The sequence below is a fragment of the Oncorhynchus kisutch genome, linkage group LG15 (genome assembly GCF_002021735.2).
Source record: "Oncorhynchus kisutch isolate 150728-3 linkage group LG15, Okis_V2, whole genome shotgun sequence".
Classification (NCBI taxonomy): Eukaryota; Metazoa; Chordata; class Actinopteri; order Salmoniformes; family Salmonidae; genus Oncorhynchus; species Oncorhynchus kisutch.
This window is the reverse complement of record NC_034188.2, coordinates 72,462,459-72,482,264: the sequence shown is the minus strand read 5'-3', so window position 1 is coordinate 72,482,264 and position 19,806 is coordinate 72,462,459. Positions and strand designations below refer to the sequence as shown.

The 19,806-nt window shown below is 43.1% G+C and overlaps 1 protein-coding gene across 1 annotated transcript in view; it reads left to right on the top strand.

Annotated features, from left to right (window-relative positions):
- LOC109905834 (serine/threonine-protein kinase NLK) overlaps positions 1–19,198 on the top strand; it is a 163,772-nt gene extending 144,574 nt beyond the window's left edge. The window contains exons 8-11 of the mRNA XM_020503463.2: positions 3,528–3,614; positions 12,022–12,220; positions 15,104–15,197; positions 15,775–19,198. Of these exons, the coding sequence (XP_020359052.1) occupies positions 3,528–3,614; positions 12,022–12,220; positions 15,104–15,197; positions 15,775–15,829 (435 nt within the window). The 3' untranslated portion in view covers positions 15,830–19,198. The remainder of the gene's footprint in view (positions 1–3,527; positions 3,615–12,021; positions 12,221–15,103; positions 15,198–15,774) is intronic.
- Positions 19,199–19,806: the final 608 nt, after the last annotated feature.

The following is a 19,806-nucleotide window of genomic DNA, read 5'->3' as shown; positions in this document are numbered from 1 at the left end:
TACTGACACTGTATACAAAACAATAAACAAATGACGACCGTGAAGCTACAACATAGACAATCACCCACAACAAACAGTGCAACCCAGGCTACCTAAGTATGATTCTCAATCAGAGACAACTAATGACACCTGCCTCTGATTGAGAACCATACTAGGCCGAAACATAGAAAAACAAACATAGACTGCCCACCCAACTCACGCCCTGACCATACTAAATAAATACAAAACAAAGGAAATAAAGGTCAGAACGTGACGGTAGGTAGGTAGGTAGGTAGGTAGGTAGGTAGGTAGGTAGGTAGGTAGGTAGGTAGGTAGGTAGGTAGGTAGGTAGGTAGGTAGGTAGGTAGTAGGTAGGTAGGTAGGTAGGTAGGTAGGTAGGTAGGTAGGTAGGTAGGTAGGTAGGTAGGTAGGTAGGTAGGTAGGTAGGTAGGTAGGTAGGTAGGTAGGTAGGTAGGTAGGTAGGTAGGTAGGTAGGTAGGTAGGTAGGTAGGTAGGTAGGTAGGTAGGTAGGTAGGTAGGGTAGGTAGGTAGGTAGGTAGGTAGGTAGGTAGGTAGGTAGGTAGGTAGGTAGGTAGGTAGGTAGGTAGGTAGGTAGGTAGGTAGGTAGGTAGGTAGGTAGGTAGGTAGGTAGGTAGGTAGGTAGGTAGGTAGGTAGGTAGGTAGGGTAGGTAGGTAGGTAGGTAGGTAGGTAGGTAGGTAGGTAGGTAGGTAGGTAGGTAGGTAGGTAGGTAGGTAGGTAGGTAGGTAGGTAGGTAGGTAGGTAGGTAGGTAGGTAGGTAGGTAGGTAGGTAGGTAGGTAGGTAGGTAGGTAGGTAGGTAGGTAGGTAGGTAGGTAGGTAGGTAGGTAGGTAGGTAGGTAGGTAGGTAGGTAGGTAGGTAGGTAGGTAGGTAGTAGGTAGGTAGGTAGGTAGGTAGGTAGGTAGGTAGGTAGGTAGGTAGGTAGGTAGGTAGGTAGGTAGGTAGGTAGGTAGGTAGGTAGGTAGGTAGGTAGGTAGGTAGGTAGGTAGGTAGGTAGGTAGGTAGGTAGGTAGGTAGGTAGGTAGGTAGATAGATACGTAGATAGATAGATACGTAGATAGATAGATACGTAGATAGATAGATACGTAGATAGATAGATACGTAGATAGATAGATGGATAGATAGATAGATACGTAGATAGATAGATACGTAGATAGATAGATACGTAGATAGATAGCCTGTTAGGAGATAGAGACAAGCCCCGTAAATACACCTCTCTAGCTCGTGGCTCTGTGCTCCTTGAGAAGCTGGCTCTGGCTAGCTGAGAGAAAGAAAGCCCTGACCTGACTCTGGCTAGCTGAGAGAGAAAAAACCCTGACTCTACTCTGGCTAGGTAAGAGAAAGCCCTGACCCGGCTCAGACTGCTTACAACAAGGCCTTGAGGCACTGTGACATCACACCACTAATCTAGCTGTCCAGTCAATTGCCATGCAGGAAAATACTCCCTCAACCCAGTTACCAGAACTACTGCTGATGGCTGCACAGTGCACACACACTGGGCAATGTACCCCTTTTTGCTTAGCCTGAGGGGTTTGGAGTGGGCTGGTTGACCACTTGTCCTAGTTTGAGAGGAGATGCCTCTGTTCTCCGGCTAGAGACGGAGATTAGCTGCTGTTATTACCGCATCTGTGTGTTGTCTTTAAAGAGAACCTTCAGCTGCTCTCAGACAGTCTCTTCCTTCACAGTGTTTGACAGTGTGTGTTTCTGAGTGATGTCTAGTCTGAAACAGCACCATGGCCATTATGACACCAGTCAGTCTCTCTTCATGAGTCATCATTTGTTTAATTTGGCTGTGTCCCGGGCGGCATCATGGGGCCGAGACAGGGACAGGGGTCCAGTCCAGCCTCGCCTCCCTCTCTCTCCTGCCCTCCTCCCCCTTCATCTGTCTGGAACTCCATCCCCTGCTAATCCCAGGCTAATGCCTACTAATACTACTGTGCACCGCAACGCTCTTTCTCCCTCCCTCTCTCTATCTCTCTCTCTCTGTGCCCCATCACACTGCCACCATGGCAACACACACACACACTGATGTAACACACACACACACAAAGCAGTCTCCTCTGCTCTCTTCTCCTCTCTTCTGCTCTCTTCTCCCCCTCTCCTCTCCTCTGCTCTCCTCCTCTCCTCTGCTTTCGTCCCCCTCTCCTCTGCTCTCCTCTCCTTCTCCTCTCCTCTCCTCTCCTCTCCTCTCCTCTCCTCTCCTCTCCTCTCCTCTCCTCTCCTCTCCTCTCCTCTCCTCTCCTCTCCTCTCCTCTCCTCTCCTCTCCTCTCCTTCCCCTCTCATCTGCTCTCTTCTCCCCCTCTCCTCTGCTCTCCTCTCCCTCTCCTCCCCCTCTCCTCTCCTCTGCTCTCTTCTCCCCCTCTCCTCGCCCTCGCCCTCTCCTCTCCTCTCCTCTCCTCTCCCTCTCCCTCTTCCTCTCCTCTGCTCTCTTCTCCCCCTCTCCTCGCCCTCTCCTCTCCTCGCCCTCTCCTCTCCTCTGCTCTCTGCTCCCCCTCTCCTCTCCTTCCCCTCTCATCTCCTCTCCTCTCCTCTCCTCTCCTCTCCTCTCCTCTCCTCTCCTCTCCTCTCCTCTCCTCTCCTCTCCTCTCCTCTCCTCTCCTCTCCTCTCCTCTCCTCTCCTCTCCTCTCCTCTCCTCTCCCTCTCCCTCTCCCTCTCCCTCTCCCTCTCCCTCTCCTCTCATCTGCTCTCTTCTCCCCCTCTCCTCTCCCTCTCGTCCCCCTCTCGTCTCATTTGCTCTCGTCCCCCTCTCCTCTCATTTGCTCTCGTCCCCCTCTCCTCTCCTTGGTGATTGTGCTGGGTGAAACACAGCGGAGGGAATAATGTGTGAGTGACAGAAAGTCATATCCTGATGAGCGTAAATCACCAGTCGGGGCTTGCATCTGCTCGTACCGGCAAAACCTAATCAGGGAAAACAAGCGATTAACGGTGTGCTTTTTCAATCAACTTTGTTGAGTTTGATAGAGAGGGAGGGGGAGAGAGAGAGAGAGAGAGCAGGGGATGGATGGGGGCAGGGAAAATAATTAGAGTGTAAAAATAACTTGCTCATTGTTCTTCTGGGCCCACCTCCTCGTAGAGATAAGCACACGGCTATCATTTGAAGGATCCCTTTGGCAGCAGCGTGGAAGACGTGTGGAAGTGAAGGAGAGATTTGTAAAATCATTGGCTGTGGCTGGCTTTGATGCCACAGATAAGATCTAGGACTCAATTCAATTGAATCCACATTGCAATATGCACACAGTAGTCCTTGACTTTTTCCCATTGTCACATAACATCACATCATGTTTTTTGGTGCTGTACAAAATGAGTACTACCAGGTAGATGTTTCTTCTGAGTGTCAAAACTGTCATGTTGAATGTACAATTCATGATATCGTTATCCAAGGTGTTTTCACAGTTCTTAAAATACCAATGTAATAAAAACAAGGCCAGCATTGAAAAGCTTTATTTGGTAAAGTTGACTGTCCGTCTGACTATTTGACTGACTGTATGACATTTCCTGTCTCTGCAGCCATCCCTTCCTGTCCTGTACACCTTGTCCAGCCAGGCCACCCATGAAGCTGTCCACCTCCTGTGCAGGATGCTTGTATTCGATCCGGTGAGTTGTGTGTGTGTGTGTGCGTTCCTGCGTGCGCCTGACTGCCTGTTGGGAAACAGACCATTATACTCCACAGTAATAGGATGCAATTTCTGCCTAACCAAAGAAAATAAACAAAAATAATCTCCTCATTACAAGTAATGGTTCAATGGCTAAATGGCCTGCAGATTGGACACCATATGTAGAGATGTAAAAAAAAGAATACTCTACTCAAGAGTTTTGGCTCCTACTTACACAGACTGAAGCAGCTTTTTGGCTTTCTGACTGAATAATTATTTTCCTAAAACGTATGAGTATATCTTATGTTACACAGACAGTTTTTGCATCACTTCTGTACAGTACAGTACAGTCAACTACAATACACATATGAATTCAACATCCTAGGATGTCGATTCTGAACAAAGGGAACATGGGGAAGGTGGTGGTAACCCTAGACACTATTGTCACTGAATGTAATCAACAATCCAGCTTTGGATTGAATGAAATTTCCTTCAATGGCAGGCTTTCACCTCTGGCCAGTGGCCAATCCAGGGTGATGGACAGCCAGCATGTTCCCCCAGTGCAAATGTCTCCAAGTCCAACCCCTATGCTGACCCGTTGACGCTTATTCACTGTCTTATAAACAAAGGGAGGTTGATTAACTTTGCCGCCTTCTCTCCCCCGACCCACATATTTATTTATTCATTCACTTAGGAGATTATTAAAAACATTCATGGGCCAGTGTGTGTGTGTGTGTGTGTGTGTGTGTGTGTGTGTGTGTGTGTGTGTGTGTGTGTGTGTGTGTGTGTGTGTGTGTGTGTGTGTGTGTGTGTTTATTTTTTTATTTATTTATTTTACCTTTATTTAACCAGGTAGGCAAGTTGAGAACAAGTTCTCATTTACAATTGCGACCTGGCCAAGATAAAGCAAAGCAGTTCGACAGATAGAACGACACAGAGTTACACATGGAGTAAAAACAAACATACAGTCAATAATGCAGTATAAACAAGTCTATATACAATGTGAGCAAATGAGGTGAGAAGGGAGGTAAAGGCAAAAAAGGCCAAGATGGCAAAGTAAATACAATATAGCAAGTAAAATACTGGAATGGTAGTTTTGCAATGTAAGAATGTGCAAAGTAGAAATAAAAGAAATAATGGGGTGCAAAGGAGCAAAATAAATAAATAAATTAAAATTAAATACAGTTGGGAAAGAGGTAGTTGTTTGGGCTAAATTATAGGTGGGCTATGTACAGGTGCAGTAATCTGTGAGCTGCTCTGACAGTTGGTGCTTAAAGCTAGTGAGGGAGATAAGTGTTTCCAGTTTCAGAGATTTTTGTAGTTCGTTCCAGTCATTGGCAGCAGAGAACTGGAAGGAGAGGCGGCCAAAGAAAGAATTGGTTTTGGGGGTGACTAGAGAGATATACCTGCTGGAGCGTGTGCTACAGGTGGGAGATGCTATGGTGACCAGCGAGCTGAGATAAGGGGGGACTTTACCTAGCAGGGTCTTGTAGATGACATGGAGCCAGTGGGTTTGGCGACGAGTATGAAGCGAGGGCCAGCCAACGAGAGCGTACAGGTCGCAATGGTGGGTAGTATATGGGGCTTTGGTGATAAAACGGATTGCACTGTGATAGACTGCATCCAATTTGTTGAGTAGGGTATTGGAGGCTATTTTGTAAATGACATCGCCAAAGTCGAGGATTGGTAGGATGGTCAGTTTTACAAGGGTATGTTTGGCAGCATGAGTGAAGGATGCTTTGTTGCGAAATAGGAAGCCAATTCTAGATTTAACTTTGGATTGGAGATGTTTGATATGGGTCTGGAAGGAGAGTTTACAATCTAACCAGACACCTAAGTATTTGTAGTTGTCCACGTATTCTAAGTCAGAGCCGTCCAGAGTAGTGATGTTGGACAGGCGGGTAGGTGCAGGCAGCGATCGGTTGAAGAGCATGCATTTAGTTTTACTTGCATTCAAGAGCAATTGGAGGCCACGGAAGGAGAGTTGTATGGCATTGAAGCTTGCCTGGAGGGTTGTTAACACAGTGTCCAGAGAAGGGCCGGAAGTATACAGAATGGTGTCGTCTGCGTAGAGGTGGATCAGGGACTCACCAGCAGCAAGAGCGACCTCATTGATGTATACAGAGAAGAGAGTCGGTCCAAGAATTGAACCCTGTGGCACCCCCATAGAGACTGCCAGAGGTCCGGACAGCAGACCCTCCGATTTGACACACTGAACTCTATCAGAGAAGTAGTTGGTGAACCAGGCGAGGCAATCATTTGAGAAACCAAGGCTGTCGAGTCTGCCGATGAGGATATGGTGATTGACAGAGTCGAAAGCCTTGGCCAGATCAATGAATACGGCTGCACAGTAATGTTTCTTATCGATGGCGGTTAAGATATCGTTTAGGACCTTGAGCGTGGCTGAGGTGCACCCATGACCAGCTCTGAAACCAGATTGCATAGCAGAGAAGGTATGGTGAGATTCGAAATGGTCGGTGATCTGTTTGTTGACTTGGCTTTCGAAGACCTTAGAAAGGCACGGTAGGATAGATATAGGTCTGTAGCAGTTTGGGTCAAGAGTGTCCCCCCCTTTGTAGAGGGGGATGACCGCAGCTGCTTTCCAATCTTTGGGAATCTCAGACGACACGAAAGAGAGGTTGAACAGGCTAGTAATAGGGGTGGCAACAATTTCGGCAGATAATTTTAGAAAGAAAGGGTCCAGATTGTCTAGCCCGGCTGATTTGTAGGGGTCCAGATTTTGCAGCTCTTTCAGAACATCAGCTGAATGGATTTGGGAGAAGGAGAAATGTGTGTGTGTGTGTGTGTGTGTGTGTGTGTGTGTGTGTGAGATCACACACGGTGGTGTTTAATGGCATCTTCTGACTGCTTGGGAAAATAAGATGAAGCTCTGTCACTAACAGATTAATAGGAGTCTGACACATGGTAATAATGGGGGCCAAAAACATTGAGTTATCAGGGCCTACTGAATACAGGGTTGTCTCATGGATATCTGTAATGTGGAAATAAGCAGACCTTTCTTTTCGGACATCTTTATCCAGACCAGTTTTTCTCCCCCTTCGTTTCAAAGTCTGGCACCTGTCAGTGGGATATTGCTGACTAGTCAGTTGGTTATTCAGTTGAGGCTGATTTGATTTGATTCCAAGGTCTAGTTTTAATGTGGCGTGTCCTCAAAATGTGCAGTAGCCTGTTGTTTATGAGAGACTGCAAACACTTTATTAAACAGACCATTTGATTTGGAGGGATTTCATAGTCCTGTCTGTATTATATCAGTGTGTGTAGTCTGTGTACATCAGTGTGTGTAGTCTGTGTACATCAGTGTGTGTAGTCTGTGTACATCAGTGTGTGTGTAGTCTGTGTATATCAGTGTGTGTAGTCTGTGTACATCAGTGTGTGTGTAGTCTGTGTACATCAGTGTGTGTAGTCTGTGTACATCAGTGTGTGTGTAGTCTGTGTACATCAGTGTGTGTGTAGTCTGTGTATATCAGTGTGTGTAGTCTGTGTATATCAGTGTGTGTGTAGTCTGTGTACATCAGTGTGTGTAGTCTGTGTATATCAGTGTGTGTGTAGTCTGTGTACATCAGTGTGTATGTAGTCTGTGTACATCAGTGTGTGTGTAGTCTGTGTATATCAGTGTGTGTAGTCTGTGTACATCAGTGTGTGTGTAGTCTGTGTACATCAGTGTGTGTAGTCTGTGTACATCAGTGTGTGTGTAGTCTGTGTATATCAGTGTGTGTAGTCTGTGTACATCAGTGTGTGTGTAGTCTGTGTACATCAGTGTGTGTAGTCTGTGTACATCAGTGTGTGTGTAGTCTGTGTACATCAGTGTGTGTGTAGTCTGTGTATATCAGTGTGTGTAGTCTGTGTATATCAGTGTGTGTGTAGTCTGTGTACATCAGTGTGTGTAGTCTGTGTATATCAGTGTGTGTGTGTAGTCTGTGTACATCAGTGTGTGTGTAGTCTGTGTACATCAGTGTGTGTAGTCTGTGTATATCAGTGTGTGTGTAGTCTGTGTACATCAGTGTGTGTAGTCTGTGTACATCAGTGTGTGTGTAGTCTGTGTACATCAGTGAGTGTGTAGTCTGTGTATATCAGTGTGTGTAGTCTGTGTACATCAGTGTGTGTGTAGTCTGTGTACATCAGTGTGTGTGTAGTCTGTGTACATCAGTGTGTGTGTAGTCTGTGTACATCAGTGTGTGTAGTCTGTGTACATCAGTGTGTGTGTAGTCTGTGTACATCAGTGTGTGTGTAGTCTGTGTATATCAGTGTATGTAGTCTGTGTACATCAGTGTGTGTGTAGTCTGTGTACATCAGTGTGTGTGTAGTCTGTGTACACCAGTGTGTGTGTAGTCTGTGTACATCAGGGTGTGTGTAGTCTGTGTACATCAGTGTGTGTGTAGTCTGTGTACATCAGTGTGTGTAGTCTGTACATCAGTGTGTGTGTAGTCTGTGTACATCAGTGTGTGTAGTCTGTGTAAATCAGTGTGTGTAGTCTGTGTAAATCAGTGTGTGTAGTCTGTGTAAATCAGTGTGTGTAGTCTGTGTAAATCAGTGTGTGTAGTCTGTGTATATCAGTGTGTGTGTCGTCTGTGTACATCAGTGTGTGTGTAGTCTGTGTACATCAGTGTGTGTGTGTAGTCTGTGTACATCAGTGTGTGTGTAGTCTGTGTATATCCGTGTGTGTAGTCTGTGTACATCAGTGTGTGTAGTCTGTGTACATCAGTGTGTGTAGTCTGTGTACATCAGTGTGTGTAGTCTGTACATCAGTGTGTGTGTAGTCTGTGTACATCAGTGTGTGTAGTCTGTGTACATCAGTGTGTGTAGTCTGTACATCAGTGTGTGTGTAGTCTGTGTAAATCAGTGTGTGTAGTCTGTGTAAATCAGTGTGTGTAGTCTGTGTAAATCAGTGTGTGTAGTCTGTGTAAATCAGTGTGTGTAGTCTGTGTAAATCAGTGTGTGTAGTCTGTGTATATCAGTGTGTGTGTAGTCTGTGTACATCAGTGTGTGTGTAGTCAGTGTACATCAGTGTGTGTGTAGTCAGTGTAAATCAGTGTGTGTAGTCTGTGTACATCAGTGTGTGTGTAGTCTGTGTACATCAGTGTGTGTAGTCTGTGTACATCAGTGGGTGTGTAGTCTGTGTACATCAGTGTGTGTGTAGTCTGTGTATATCAGTGTGTGTAGTCTGTGTACATCAGTGTGTGTGTAGTCTGTGTACATCAGTGTGTGTGTGTAGTCTGTGTATATCAGTGTGTGTAGTCTGTACATCAGTGTGTGTAGTCTGTGTAAATCAGTGCGTAGTCTGTGTAAATCAGTGTGTGTAGTCTGTGTAAATCAGTGTGTGTGTAGTCTGTGTACATCAGTGTGTGTAGTCTGTACATCAGTGTGTGTAGTCTGTGTAAATCAGTGTGTGTAGTCTGTGTACATCAGTGTGTGTGTAGTCTGTGTACATCAGTGTGTGTGTAGTCTGTGTACATCAGTGTGTGTAGTCTGTACATCAGTGTGTGTAGTCTGTGTAAATCAGTGTGTGTAGTCTGTGTACATCAGTGTATGTGTAGTCTGTGTAAATCAGTGTGTGTAGTCTGTGTAAATCAGTGTGTGTAGTCTGTGTAAATCAGTGTGTGTAGTCTGTATATCAGTGTGTGTGTAGTCTGTGTACATCAGTGTGTGTAGTCTGTGTACATCAGTGTGTGTGTAGTCTGTGTACATCAGTGTGTGTAGTCTGTGTACATCAGTGTGTGTAGTCTGTGTAAATCAGTGTGTGTAGTCTGTGTAAATCAGTGTGTGTGTAGTCTGTGTACATCAGTGTGTGTAGTCTGTACATCAGTGTGTGTAGTCTGTGTAAATCAGTGTGTGTAGTCTGTGTACATCAGTGTATGTGTAGTCTGTGTAAATCAGTGTGTGTAGTCTGTGTAAATCAGTGTGTGTAGTCTGTGTAAATCAGTGTGTGTAGTCTGTATATCAGTGTGTGTGTAGTCTGTGTACATCAGTGTGTGTACTCTGTGTACATCAGTGTGTGTGTAGTCTGTGTACATCAGTGTGTGTGTAGTCTGTGTACATCAGTGTGTGTAGTCTGTGTAAATCAGTGGGTGTGTAGTCTGTGTACATCAGTGTGTGTGTAGTCTGTGTATATCAGTGTGTGTAGTCTGTGTACATCAGTGTGTGTGTAGTCTGTGTACATCAGTGTGTGTGTGTAGTCTGTGTACATCAGTGCGTAGTCTGTGTAAATCAGTGTGTGTAGTCTGTGTAAATCAGTGTGTGTGTAGTCTGTGTACATCAGTGTGTGTAGTCTGTGTAAATCAGTGGGTGTGTAGTCTGTGTACATCAGTGTGTGTGTAGTCTGTGTATATCAGTGTGTGTAGTCTGTGTACATCAGTGTGTGTGTAGTCTGTGTACATCAGTGTGTGTGTGTAGTCTGTGTACATCAGTGCGTAGTCTGTGTAAATCAGTGTGTGTAGTCTGTGTAAATCAGTGTGTGTAGTCTGTGTAAATCAGTGTGTGTGTAGTCTGTGTACATCAGTGTGTGTAGTCTGTACATCAGTGTGTGTAGTAGGTGTAAATCAGTGTGTGTAGTCTGTGTACATCAGTGTGTGTGTAGTCTGTGTACATCAGTGTGTGTGTAGTCTGTGTACATCAGTGTGTGTAGTCTGTGTACATCAGTGTGTGTAGTCTGTGTAAATCAGTGTGTGTAGTCTGTGTAAATCAGTGTGTGTAGTCTGTGTAAATCAGTGTGTGTGTAGTCTGTGTACATCAGTGTGTGTAGTCTGTGTAAATCAGTGTGTGTAGTCTGTGTACATCAGTGTATGTGTAGTCTGTGTACATCAGTGTATGTGTAGTCTGTGTAAATCAGTGTGTGTAGTCTGTGTAAATCAGTGTGTGTAGTCTGTGTAAATCAGTGTGTGTAGTCTGTATATCAGTGTGTGTGTAGTCTGTGTACATCAGTGTGTGTACTCTGTGTACATCAGTGTGTGTGTGTAGTCTGTGTACATCAGTGTGTGTGTAGTCTGTGTACATCAGTGTGTGTAGTCTGTGTACATCAGTGGGGTGTAGTCTGTGTACATCAGTGTGTGTGTAGTCTGTGTATATCAGTGTGTGTGTAGTCTGTGTACATCAGTGTGTGTGTGTAGTCTGTGTACATCAGTGTGTGTAGTCTGTGTACATCAGTGTGTGTAGTCTGTGTAAATCAGTGTGTGTAGTCTGTGTAAATCAGTGTGTGTAGTCTGTGTAAATCAGTGTGTGTAGTCCGTGTATATCAGTGTGTGTAGTCTGTGTACATCAGTGTGTGTGTGTAGTCTGTGTACATCAGTGTGTGTAGTCTGTACATCAGTGTGTGTAGTCTGTGTAAATCAGTGCGTAGTCTGTGTAAATCAGTGTGTGTAGTCTGTGTAAATCAGTGTGTGTGTAGTCTGTGTACATCAGTGTGTGTAGTCTGTACATCAGTGTGTGTAGTCTGTGTAAATCAGTGTGTGTAGTCTGTGTACATCAGTGTGTGTGTAGTCTGTGTACATCAGTGTGTGTGTAGTCTGTGTACATCAGTGTGTGTAGTCTGTGTACATCAGTGTGTGTAGTCTGTGTAAATCAGTGTGTGTAGTCTGTGTAAATCAGTGTGTGTAGTCTGTGTAAATCAGTGTGTGTGTAGTCTGTGTACATCAGTGTGTGTAGTCTGTACATCAGTGTGTGTAGTCTGTGTAAATCAGTGTGTGTAGTCTGTGTACATCAGTGTATGTGTAGTCTGTGTACATCGGTGTGTGTGTAGTCTGTGTACATCAGTGTGTGTAGTCTGTGTAAATCAGTGTGTAGTCTGTGTAAATCAGTGTGTAGTCTGTGTAAATCAGTGTGTGTAGTCTGTGTAAATCAGTGTGTGTGTAGTCTGTGTACATCAGTGTGTGTAGTCTGTGTAAATCAGTGTGTGTAGTCTGTGTACATCAGTGTGTGTGTAGTCTGTGTACATCAGTGTGTGTGTAGTCTGTGTACATCAGTGTGTGTAGTCTGTGTACATCAGTGTGTGTAGTCTGTGTACATCAGTGTGTGTGTAGTCTGTGTACATCAGTGTGTGTGTAGTCTGTGTACATCAGTGTGTGTAGTCTGTATACATCAGTGTGTGTAGTCTGTATACATCAGTGTGTGTAGTCTGTGTACATCAGTGTGTGTACATCAGTGTGTGTAGTCTGTATACATCAGTGTGCGTAGTCTGTATACATCAGTGTGCTTAGTCTGTATACATCAGTGTGCGTAGTCTGAATACATCAGTGTGTGTAGTCTGTATACATCAGTGTTTGTAGTCTGTGTACATCAGTGTGTGTAGTCTGTGTACATCAGTGTGTGTAGTCTGTATACATCAGTGTGTGTAGTCTGTGTACATCAGTGTGTGTAGTCTGTATGTCATCAGTGTGTGTTTGGCCCTCCCCCAGTCGAAGCGGATTTCAGCGAAGGATGCCCTGGCCCACCCCTACCTGGACGAGGGCAGACTGAGGTACCACACCTGTATGTGTAAGTGCTGCTACACCACCTCCTCTGGTCGCGTCTACACCAGCGACTTCGAGCCCGTCACCACACCCAAGTTCGACGATGGCTTTGAGAAGAATCTGACCTCCGTCAGACAGGTCAAAGGTGAGTCTGTCCACCAACCAGCAGAGTGCAGAGTTTTGCTGTGGGAATTAGCACTTTCAAGTTCTGTTTTTATTGTTTTATCCTGTGTTTTAGCCTATCTAGCTCATCCATTGTTGTTCCCTTCATGTTACCAGGTTATGTTTTTCCACTGGGTTTACAAAGAGAGGCAGCTTTAGCTAAAGCTAATGGGTTCAATGGGTGATAAATAGACATTCATCCATTGCTTACATGGTGAAAGTCTTATCCCAACTTAACCTCGTACCACAATTATTGTGAAACTGGCAGCTTTACAGACACCTGAGGTCCTAATTTAATCCAATCAGCCCTGAGACCATGTGCAGATCATGCCTCTGTATGTTAAGGCGTCCTCATGCTTCCCAGCCGAAACAGTTCGGAAGAGTTTGTGCATATATTATGATAACATAAGTCTGTAGCCGAAGTCTACGCCCCTTTGTCAGTGATTGGTCAACAGTAGGGATTCTTCAATAGTCTTTGTTGTCATACAATGAGAGACGACTTGTTTTGATGCGTATCTTTTAAGTGAGAAATACTGCACCAAACATCTTAGTTAGATATAGAATTGAGCATCTAAAATCTTGTCATGTCTTTGGCTATGCCGGATTAATTGCTATGACATGCTATTCTATAAAATAATTTCTCTGTAATTAATATCACCTGATTGAGCTAATCATGTAAATGTAATTAACTAGAGAGTCGGGCACCACAAAATAATATTTATAGAGCTTTTATCTTCCGAATAAACTCTTAAAGATTTAGCAATATTTTACATCAATAGCAGTCAACATTAATCGTCATCCTACTTCAGTCTCATATTCTGAAAGTTGTAAATTCTTGGTTATCTGCAAGAATCCTGGCTAACAAGTTGAATCAGCAATACAAAATTGGGTTTAATTATGTATTTACTAAATACCTAACTAATCACACAGAATTACATATACAAAGAATTAATTATACCTGGATAATTCTTTACGTCATAGGAAACGTCCCTAGTGGGCGGAACAGATATGACAGCTTGTTACACAAAGGAAAAGGGGCGGGGTTTGAGTGAAAGAGCGGGAGACTGGGGAACAAAGGGGAGAAGCTGTGCTATCGTAAATACAGTATCTTATGCATTCTAAATTACCGCCCATTTGGAAAAGGAAAATGCAATAAATATTTACTCTGAGCCGTGCTTCAGTAGGTTGGTGGTAGATGGAAGGCCATGTTGCCAAACCGAGTCCTTTGTCCTTTGAAGAATGTCTCTGGTGGTCACTTGAATAAGTTGTAGTAAAGTCGTTGTGTGGTAGAACGCCGTTGTGTGGTAGATGGGATACTCTGTCTGTTCCTTCCTAACCTGCGTTTGCAGCTGCGGTCGCTAACTCAACGGCTAGGAGGTATCACTTCTGTCGTGAATAAGAGTTCAAAGTTCATACCGTTCGCAACCAAAGCTCATGCTGATGTTGGCTTCGTTCTGTAGTTTTTTCTGAACCATTCTGACATGGGATCCTCATCTCATGTCCGCGGAACAGATAGTTATGTTATAGTCAAGAGCTTATATAGGAAGGAAGAGGAGGGTGTGTTTGAAAAGTTTTACAGCCTTTGTCCCTTCACAGGGGAGGGCCACTGATTGAGCAGCCCTATCTTGTGAAAATCCAAATCTCACATTTTAGAAGCTAAAATCACATTTACATCCCATCACAAATAATTTCATATTCAAACATTTAAATTGAACAACAATTCCATGTGAATCTGATAATTCTGATGTTTAGACTTTCCTTTGAGGAGTTTATGTCATCTTGTCATTGATGAGAATGTCTCAGATGACAACCGAACTGACATCATATTCATTAAGTACCACTGCATATGTTCAATTGTTCGGATTACCAGAATATAGTTCATTTCGCCCCACATACTAATGTTCCCAGAATCTCTATGTTAACCAAGGGGTTTTTAAATGTAACCTCAGTAGGTTAGAGAAGAGAAAAGGGGGGAAGAGGTATTTATGACGGTCATAAACCTAACCCCCAGGCCAACGTTATGACAATCTCCTCTGCAAAAACGTCAAAATTAATGACAGATTTCTTGAGTTATCCTACATTAATACAGTCTATTCTGAGGAAGTGTATACTGGCGTCTCAAAATGGATAAACAGTACTATTGCCTATTTTTTCTAGTTTTTCAAGTGAAGGTCTTTTAAGGGAGTATGCGAGCACACTTGTTCGGTACACTTGCAGAGTTCGGCTAGGCGCCAGTTAAACTGAAGCTTGCTGACGCCTTTAGTCACATCCCTAGAAGCACTCCCTCTCGTTTAGATGTTTGTTCTCTCTCAGCCTCTCTCTTCCTCACCCACCCTCCCTCCTCTCTGCGGGGAGAGCCAGATCAGTGGTGGCCTGTTCTGTCAGCAGGTATTAGTGAGGATGTCTTCTAAACGCAGGCTTACTCTGGTGGATGGTCGAAATAAACCTGGCCTTCCTCCCTCCTCCTTCTCCCTCATCCTACTTCTCCCTCCCTTTCCTCTTCCTTCCTGTCTGGTACTTATTTCAACTATTTACCTGGTCCTAATTCGTAGCTAGGCAACAAAGCTTGTTTTAATGAATCCCAATGAAGCTAAGTAATCAGTAGATCATTGTAATGCAACTAAAAGGGAAAGGGGGATACCTAGTCAGTTGTACAACTACTATTTTACCATGGGATTTCAAAATAAATACCCTGGTTATTTCTAAGTGAAGATCCACACTTCGAAATAGATCTAATTTCAAACAAGCAGTAAATACTGTATGATACAATAAGTCAACCCCGGTTACGAACCTTACTGTGAAACTCAGTGTAACTGTAAAGAGTGTGTTGGGTTCGTCTCCTTGAGCCTGTCTCTGTCTTCCACAGAGATCATTCACCAGTTCATCCTGGAGCAGCAGAAGGGGAACAGAGTGCCGCTCTGCATCAACCCCCAGTCAGCTGCTTTCAAAAGCTTTATCAGGTAAAACTAGAGGCCTCTGCCGGTGGATACCACCGGATTCCTCATTGTTTGTATTTTTGTAATTGAGCTAGTTTGAAAGCTAACCACTTCTTAGAAACTTGATAGCTTGTTAGATGACAATTACCCGACTTGACCTGGTCCTGTGAGCATGTCAGCTTCCTTTCTCTTACCTGATCTGCCTGCCACACCTTGGTACCTGTGTCCTCCTGTGTCACAATGAGAACAGTAACAGTCCATTCCATTGGCCAGCTTTCCTCACTGGCAGCCAATAAAGTGTCTTTCTCCTTGCAGTTTGTTATTACCCTGCTTAAAATATCTGATTTGTGAGTTTCGCTCCTGCCTCCAGCCAGCCAACATCCTAAGAGTTATTGTTAAGGATTTGGTGCATTAGTTAATTGCTTTTTCCTCTGGAGTAGATGCATGCTGCTCACTAAACAGAAAGTGGTGCTGCGGCAGTGCCAGTGACTGACCATACCTTTCCATCTCTCTCTGTCCTCTCATCTCTCTGTGTCCTCTTTTGTTCTTTCTTTCGCTCATCTCCCTCGCTGTCTCTCTCTCTCTCGTCTCTTCCTGACAGTTCCACTGTGGCCCAGCCCTCTGAGATGCCCCCGTCCCCCCTGGTGTGGGAATAGCTGCTGTCTGGGCCACGACCCTGCCCATGGCCCGCGCTGGACTACTGAGGACAAGAAGAAGAAACCCCCACCCTGCGTAGCATTTCACTGGATTCTAGGACTAGCAATGTCCAATGTGTGTGTACTGTAATACTAACTATGAAGTTTTAAAATGAACCCAACCAACCACTGCTGACTGGGTTATGGAGGGACTTTTAGAGTGTGCTATGTATACAAGTGTATACCCACACTGTTCTGTAGATGCAAACCCACTAATGAATGCACACACACATGTGCATACAAACATTGTGCAGAGGTGGCATAAGGGCCACCCTCGTGGGCTTGAAAGTGTGTGTAAAGCCAGGGATGAGACAGAGGTAGTATGCTACAGAGAGTCCTCGTAGTCTCTGCCTGCAGTCCCAGAGGGCAACGCACAGCTCCCATCCACTTCCATACATGCATAGTCATCACTTATTTATTAAAGGAGGGAGACGGGGTCCGGTATGGGTGTTGTTTTTAAGTATAGAACGAGATTTAAGACTGTACCTACTCACGCTAGCTAATCCCCCCCCCCCCCCCCAGAGAAATCATAGCTTTCAATTAGAGATAAAGCTTTTTATTTATTTGCAGTGTACTGTTAAACAGTATAGTCAGAGGCTTTCATTGTCTGTTTTTTTGTTACATTTTTTTCTGCTCCATTGCTGTTTGTTCTATGCCTGCTGTCCCCCGGGTTAGAAGTCAGTATTTGTGAAGAGATGTGTGCTCTGCATGCCACTTGGTTGCGATACATATGGTGAGAACCCATCACATGGCACACCCACTCGCACACCTAACCCAAATGTGGGCATGTGGAAGTATGGCACTGTGTCAGTATTAGCTGGGTAAAATGAGGTAACCCTGGAATGTGGTTGCTTCAAAGAATAGACTATTAGTGCGAAGAGCCACTGAGCTGAAGTACTGTAGCATGACGGGGGACAGAGAGGCAGTAGTTTAGGGTACATATTGATATTGTGGTATTCTGCACAGGTTTTGTGCTACAGTAACAAGAAGGCCATGTTGGGGTGCTACTTGGTCATTACATTTTCTCTCTGGAGACTCAGAGACCGAATTCAAGTAATCTGCTGTTAGACATACTGTACCATATGAACAGGCATGTTAAGAGTATAAAGGATACAGACATTCACTGGTTCCCCTACCATGTCTGCTGAATCTATAGTCCTACCATACACTGTATATCCATGTTCTGTCAATACATACCTAGTTGAAGACAGACAAGCAAAATAATATGAAGATCAGCCAAACCAAAATAATGAAATTATTCTATAGAGAAAGCGAAACCAAGATTTAAAAAATAGATGTTTGATGATACGAGGGGATGTTGCCATTCCTTGAAGACATTCATTAATTTCCGTAGGGTTCCAACAAGAGGGGTGTGTGCGTGTTGCTTATACGTGTGTCCTGTCACATGCGAATGAGAAAGTTTAACTAACTACAGTGAGTTGCTTTGGTGAGGGTTTGTCACCTTGACACCATTCCCTTGATAAATAGATATATTAGGTCTACTTTAAGCCTCACTCCCCAAAGCAATGTTTCATGTTAACCACACCTGCACCTACGCCAATAAAATAAACTCTCAGAAGAAAACAATTTAATATATTTTTTGATTATTCTTTTTTAGTTCTTTCAATCAACATTCTATGGAATGCTTTCTCATGATTCACAGAATATGATATGTAAATACATTTTAAAAAACGAATAGATTTCAAACTAAATCTACAATGGAGGGAAAAAAACAAAGAAATGAAAACTCAAAACAATACTGCTGTATAGAAGGTGTATTAGCCTGCACATTTTTAGGGCTGTGCATTTTATTTTATTTTTGAGACTTGCATATAAATGTATATATTTTATTTGGTCTTTCATTTGTTTTCCCCTGTACTAGAGTGTGTAGAAGACAAAAATAATCCAAAACAAAAATTATTCAGAAAACAAATGAAAAAACACATAACCAATTATGTTAATTGTGTCTTGTGTGTACTGCAGAGCTGTGGATATATTGAAGTAGAAGGCTTTTTCTTATTATTATTATTATACTACTACTATTATTATTATTATATTATTATTTCTTTTACCTTAGAGAAACACTTTACTATTGTGTTTATATGTATATAAAGGAATCACAATGTTGGTCTCTACCTCTTGAGCTCAATTACTTAGTTTGTCTACCTCCACAAATTTATCATTTCATGTGGAGAATTACAAATCAAACTTGAATGTCCCTTCCAGCTTTTATATTGAAATAAATAAAAAACGCGCAAGTTTCTTCTTCACTCATTTGAAAAACAACTTAAAAATCTGCCAGAGGTGGGATCATCCTATCATGTCATTGTATTAAAAGGCCCCATCAATAGCCAAGCAATTACAGACTGTTAGTTGACATTGAGTCATATATTTGATAGGCTATGACCCCTCCCCCCCTGCCCCATTTCCCTGTGTAATATGTATGTGAAGATGCTAGTATCTTTTCTTCAAGAGATTTTGTGTTGAAATGAAGTACAAAAACCCACTGATGCTAATTTTAGATGTGTACAAAAAATAACGCAGACTAACTTGAACTCTGCAACTGATATTTGGGCAAAATTTGGATAGATGTGCTGTCACACATTTTATAAGACATTTGAAGTTTATACTCAGAGGTAATGTAATTTGAATACAATTTACGATAAATATATCTATAAATCTCTGCTTACATGGACCTTAAAGCCAATGTGAAGTTGAGACCGGAATTGACTCCTCGGATGTGCTCACGTGTGTGTTGGGAAAAATGGCTGGTTTCTAAAAGTGTAGATTTGAAGTACAGTGGTGAAACTCATTAAATGTGACATTTAAAGAACGTCAGTGCTGTGGCTTTTATTCTTCTTCCTGCTTCATTATAGACCTAGACTGTCGCGTAGAGTATGTAGATCATGTATTACACATCATGTCTGATGTCATCCTGGTGTAATGGGTGGTCCCGTGTGGCTCAGTTGGTAGAGCGTGGAGCTTGACTTACAATTTACTGTAAATCGCTCTGGATAAGAGCATCTGCTAAATGACTCAAATTTAAAATTGTGTGATTATTTCATGACTTTTACTGCCACCCAGTGGAGGACTAACAGTCTAAGCATTTCCAAAAAATGTGAGCACGTGATATACAATCAAATCGCATTGCTTTCACATTGGATTTTACCATGGTATATTCCACTGAGGGCAAGTGTACAGAATCTCAATTATTGTTCAAAAGGTGCCCTATGCAACAGGTCCAACGACAACAGCCCTTAATGTTTATGATATATCTGTAACAGTAAATTAATACAATTCCTTAAGAAAAATAAAGAATGTTGAACATTGTTTGAAGCTATAGTTGCTTATTCATTGAGTAGGTCTGGAGGATACAAGACCATAATATAATTTGTATAGCTGATGAACCCTCCCTAAAGGGGCAAATAAATCTACGAGTAGGCGGTTTTTCAATTCTAGGCTATGATATGGTCAAACTGGTCACCAGCTTCCTTCCGTTGGTCAAATGTATTTTTCCAACTGTGTTGGAAAGAGAAAAGTAATGGAACGTAGGCATGTAAGACTTGACGAGTGAGTGTTATGATATACAGGGCCTTTGGAAAGTATTCAGACCCTTTCACTTTTTCTACATTTTGTTACGTTACAGCCTTATTTTAAAACATTCCTGCTCAGTCTACACACAATACCCCATAATGACAAGTGAAAACAGGTTATTATAAATATTTGCAAATGTATAATTTTTGGGGCTGAAATACGTTATTTACATAAGTATTCAGACCTTTTGCTCCAGTGCATCCTGTTTCCATTGATCATCCTTGAGATGTTTCTACAACTTGGAGTTCACCTGTGGTAAATTCAAATGATTGGACATGATTTGAAAAGGCACACACCTGTCTATTTAAGGTCCCACAGTTGACAGTGCATGTCAGAGTAAAAAC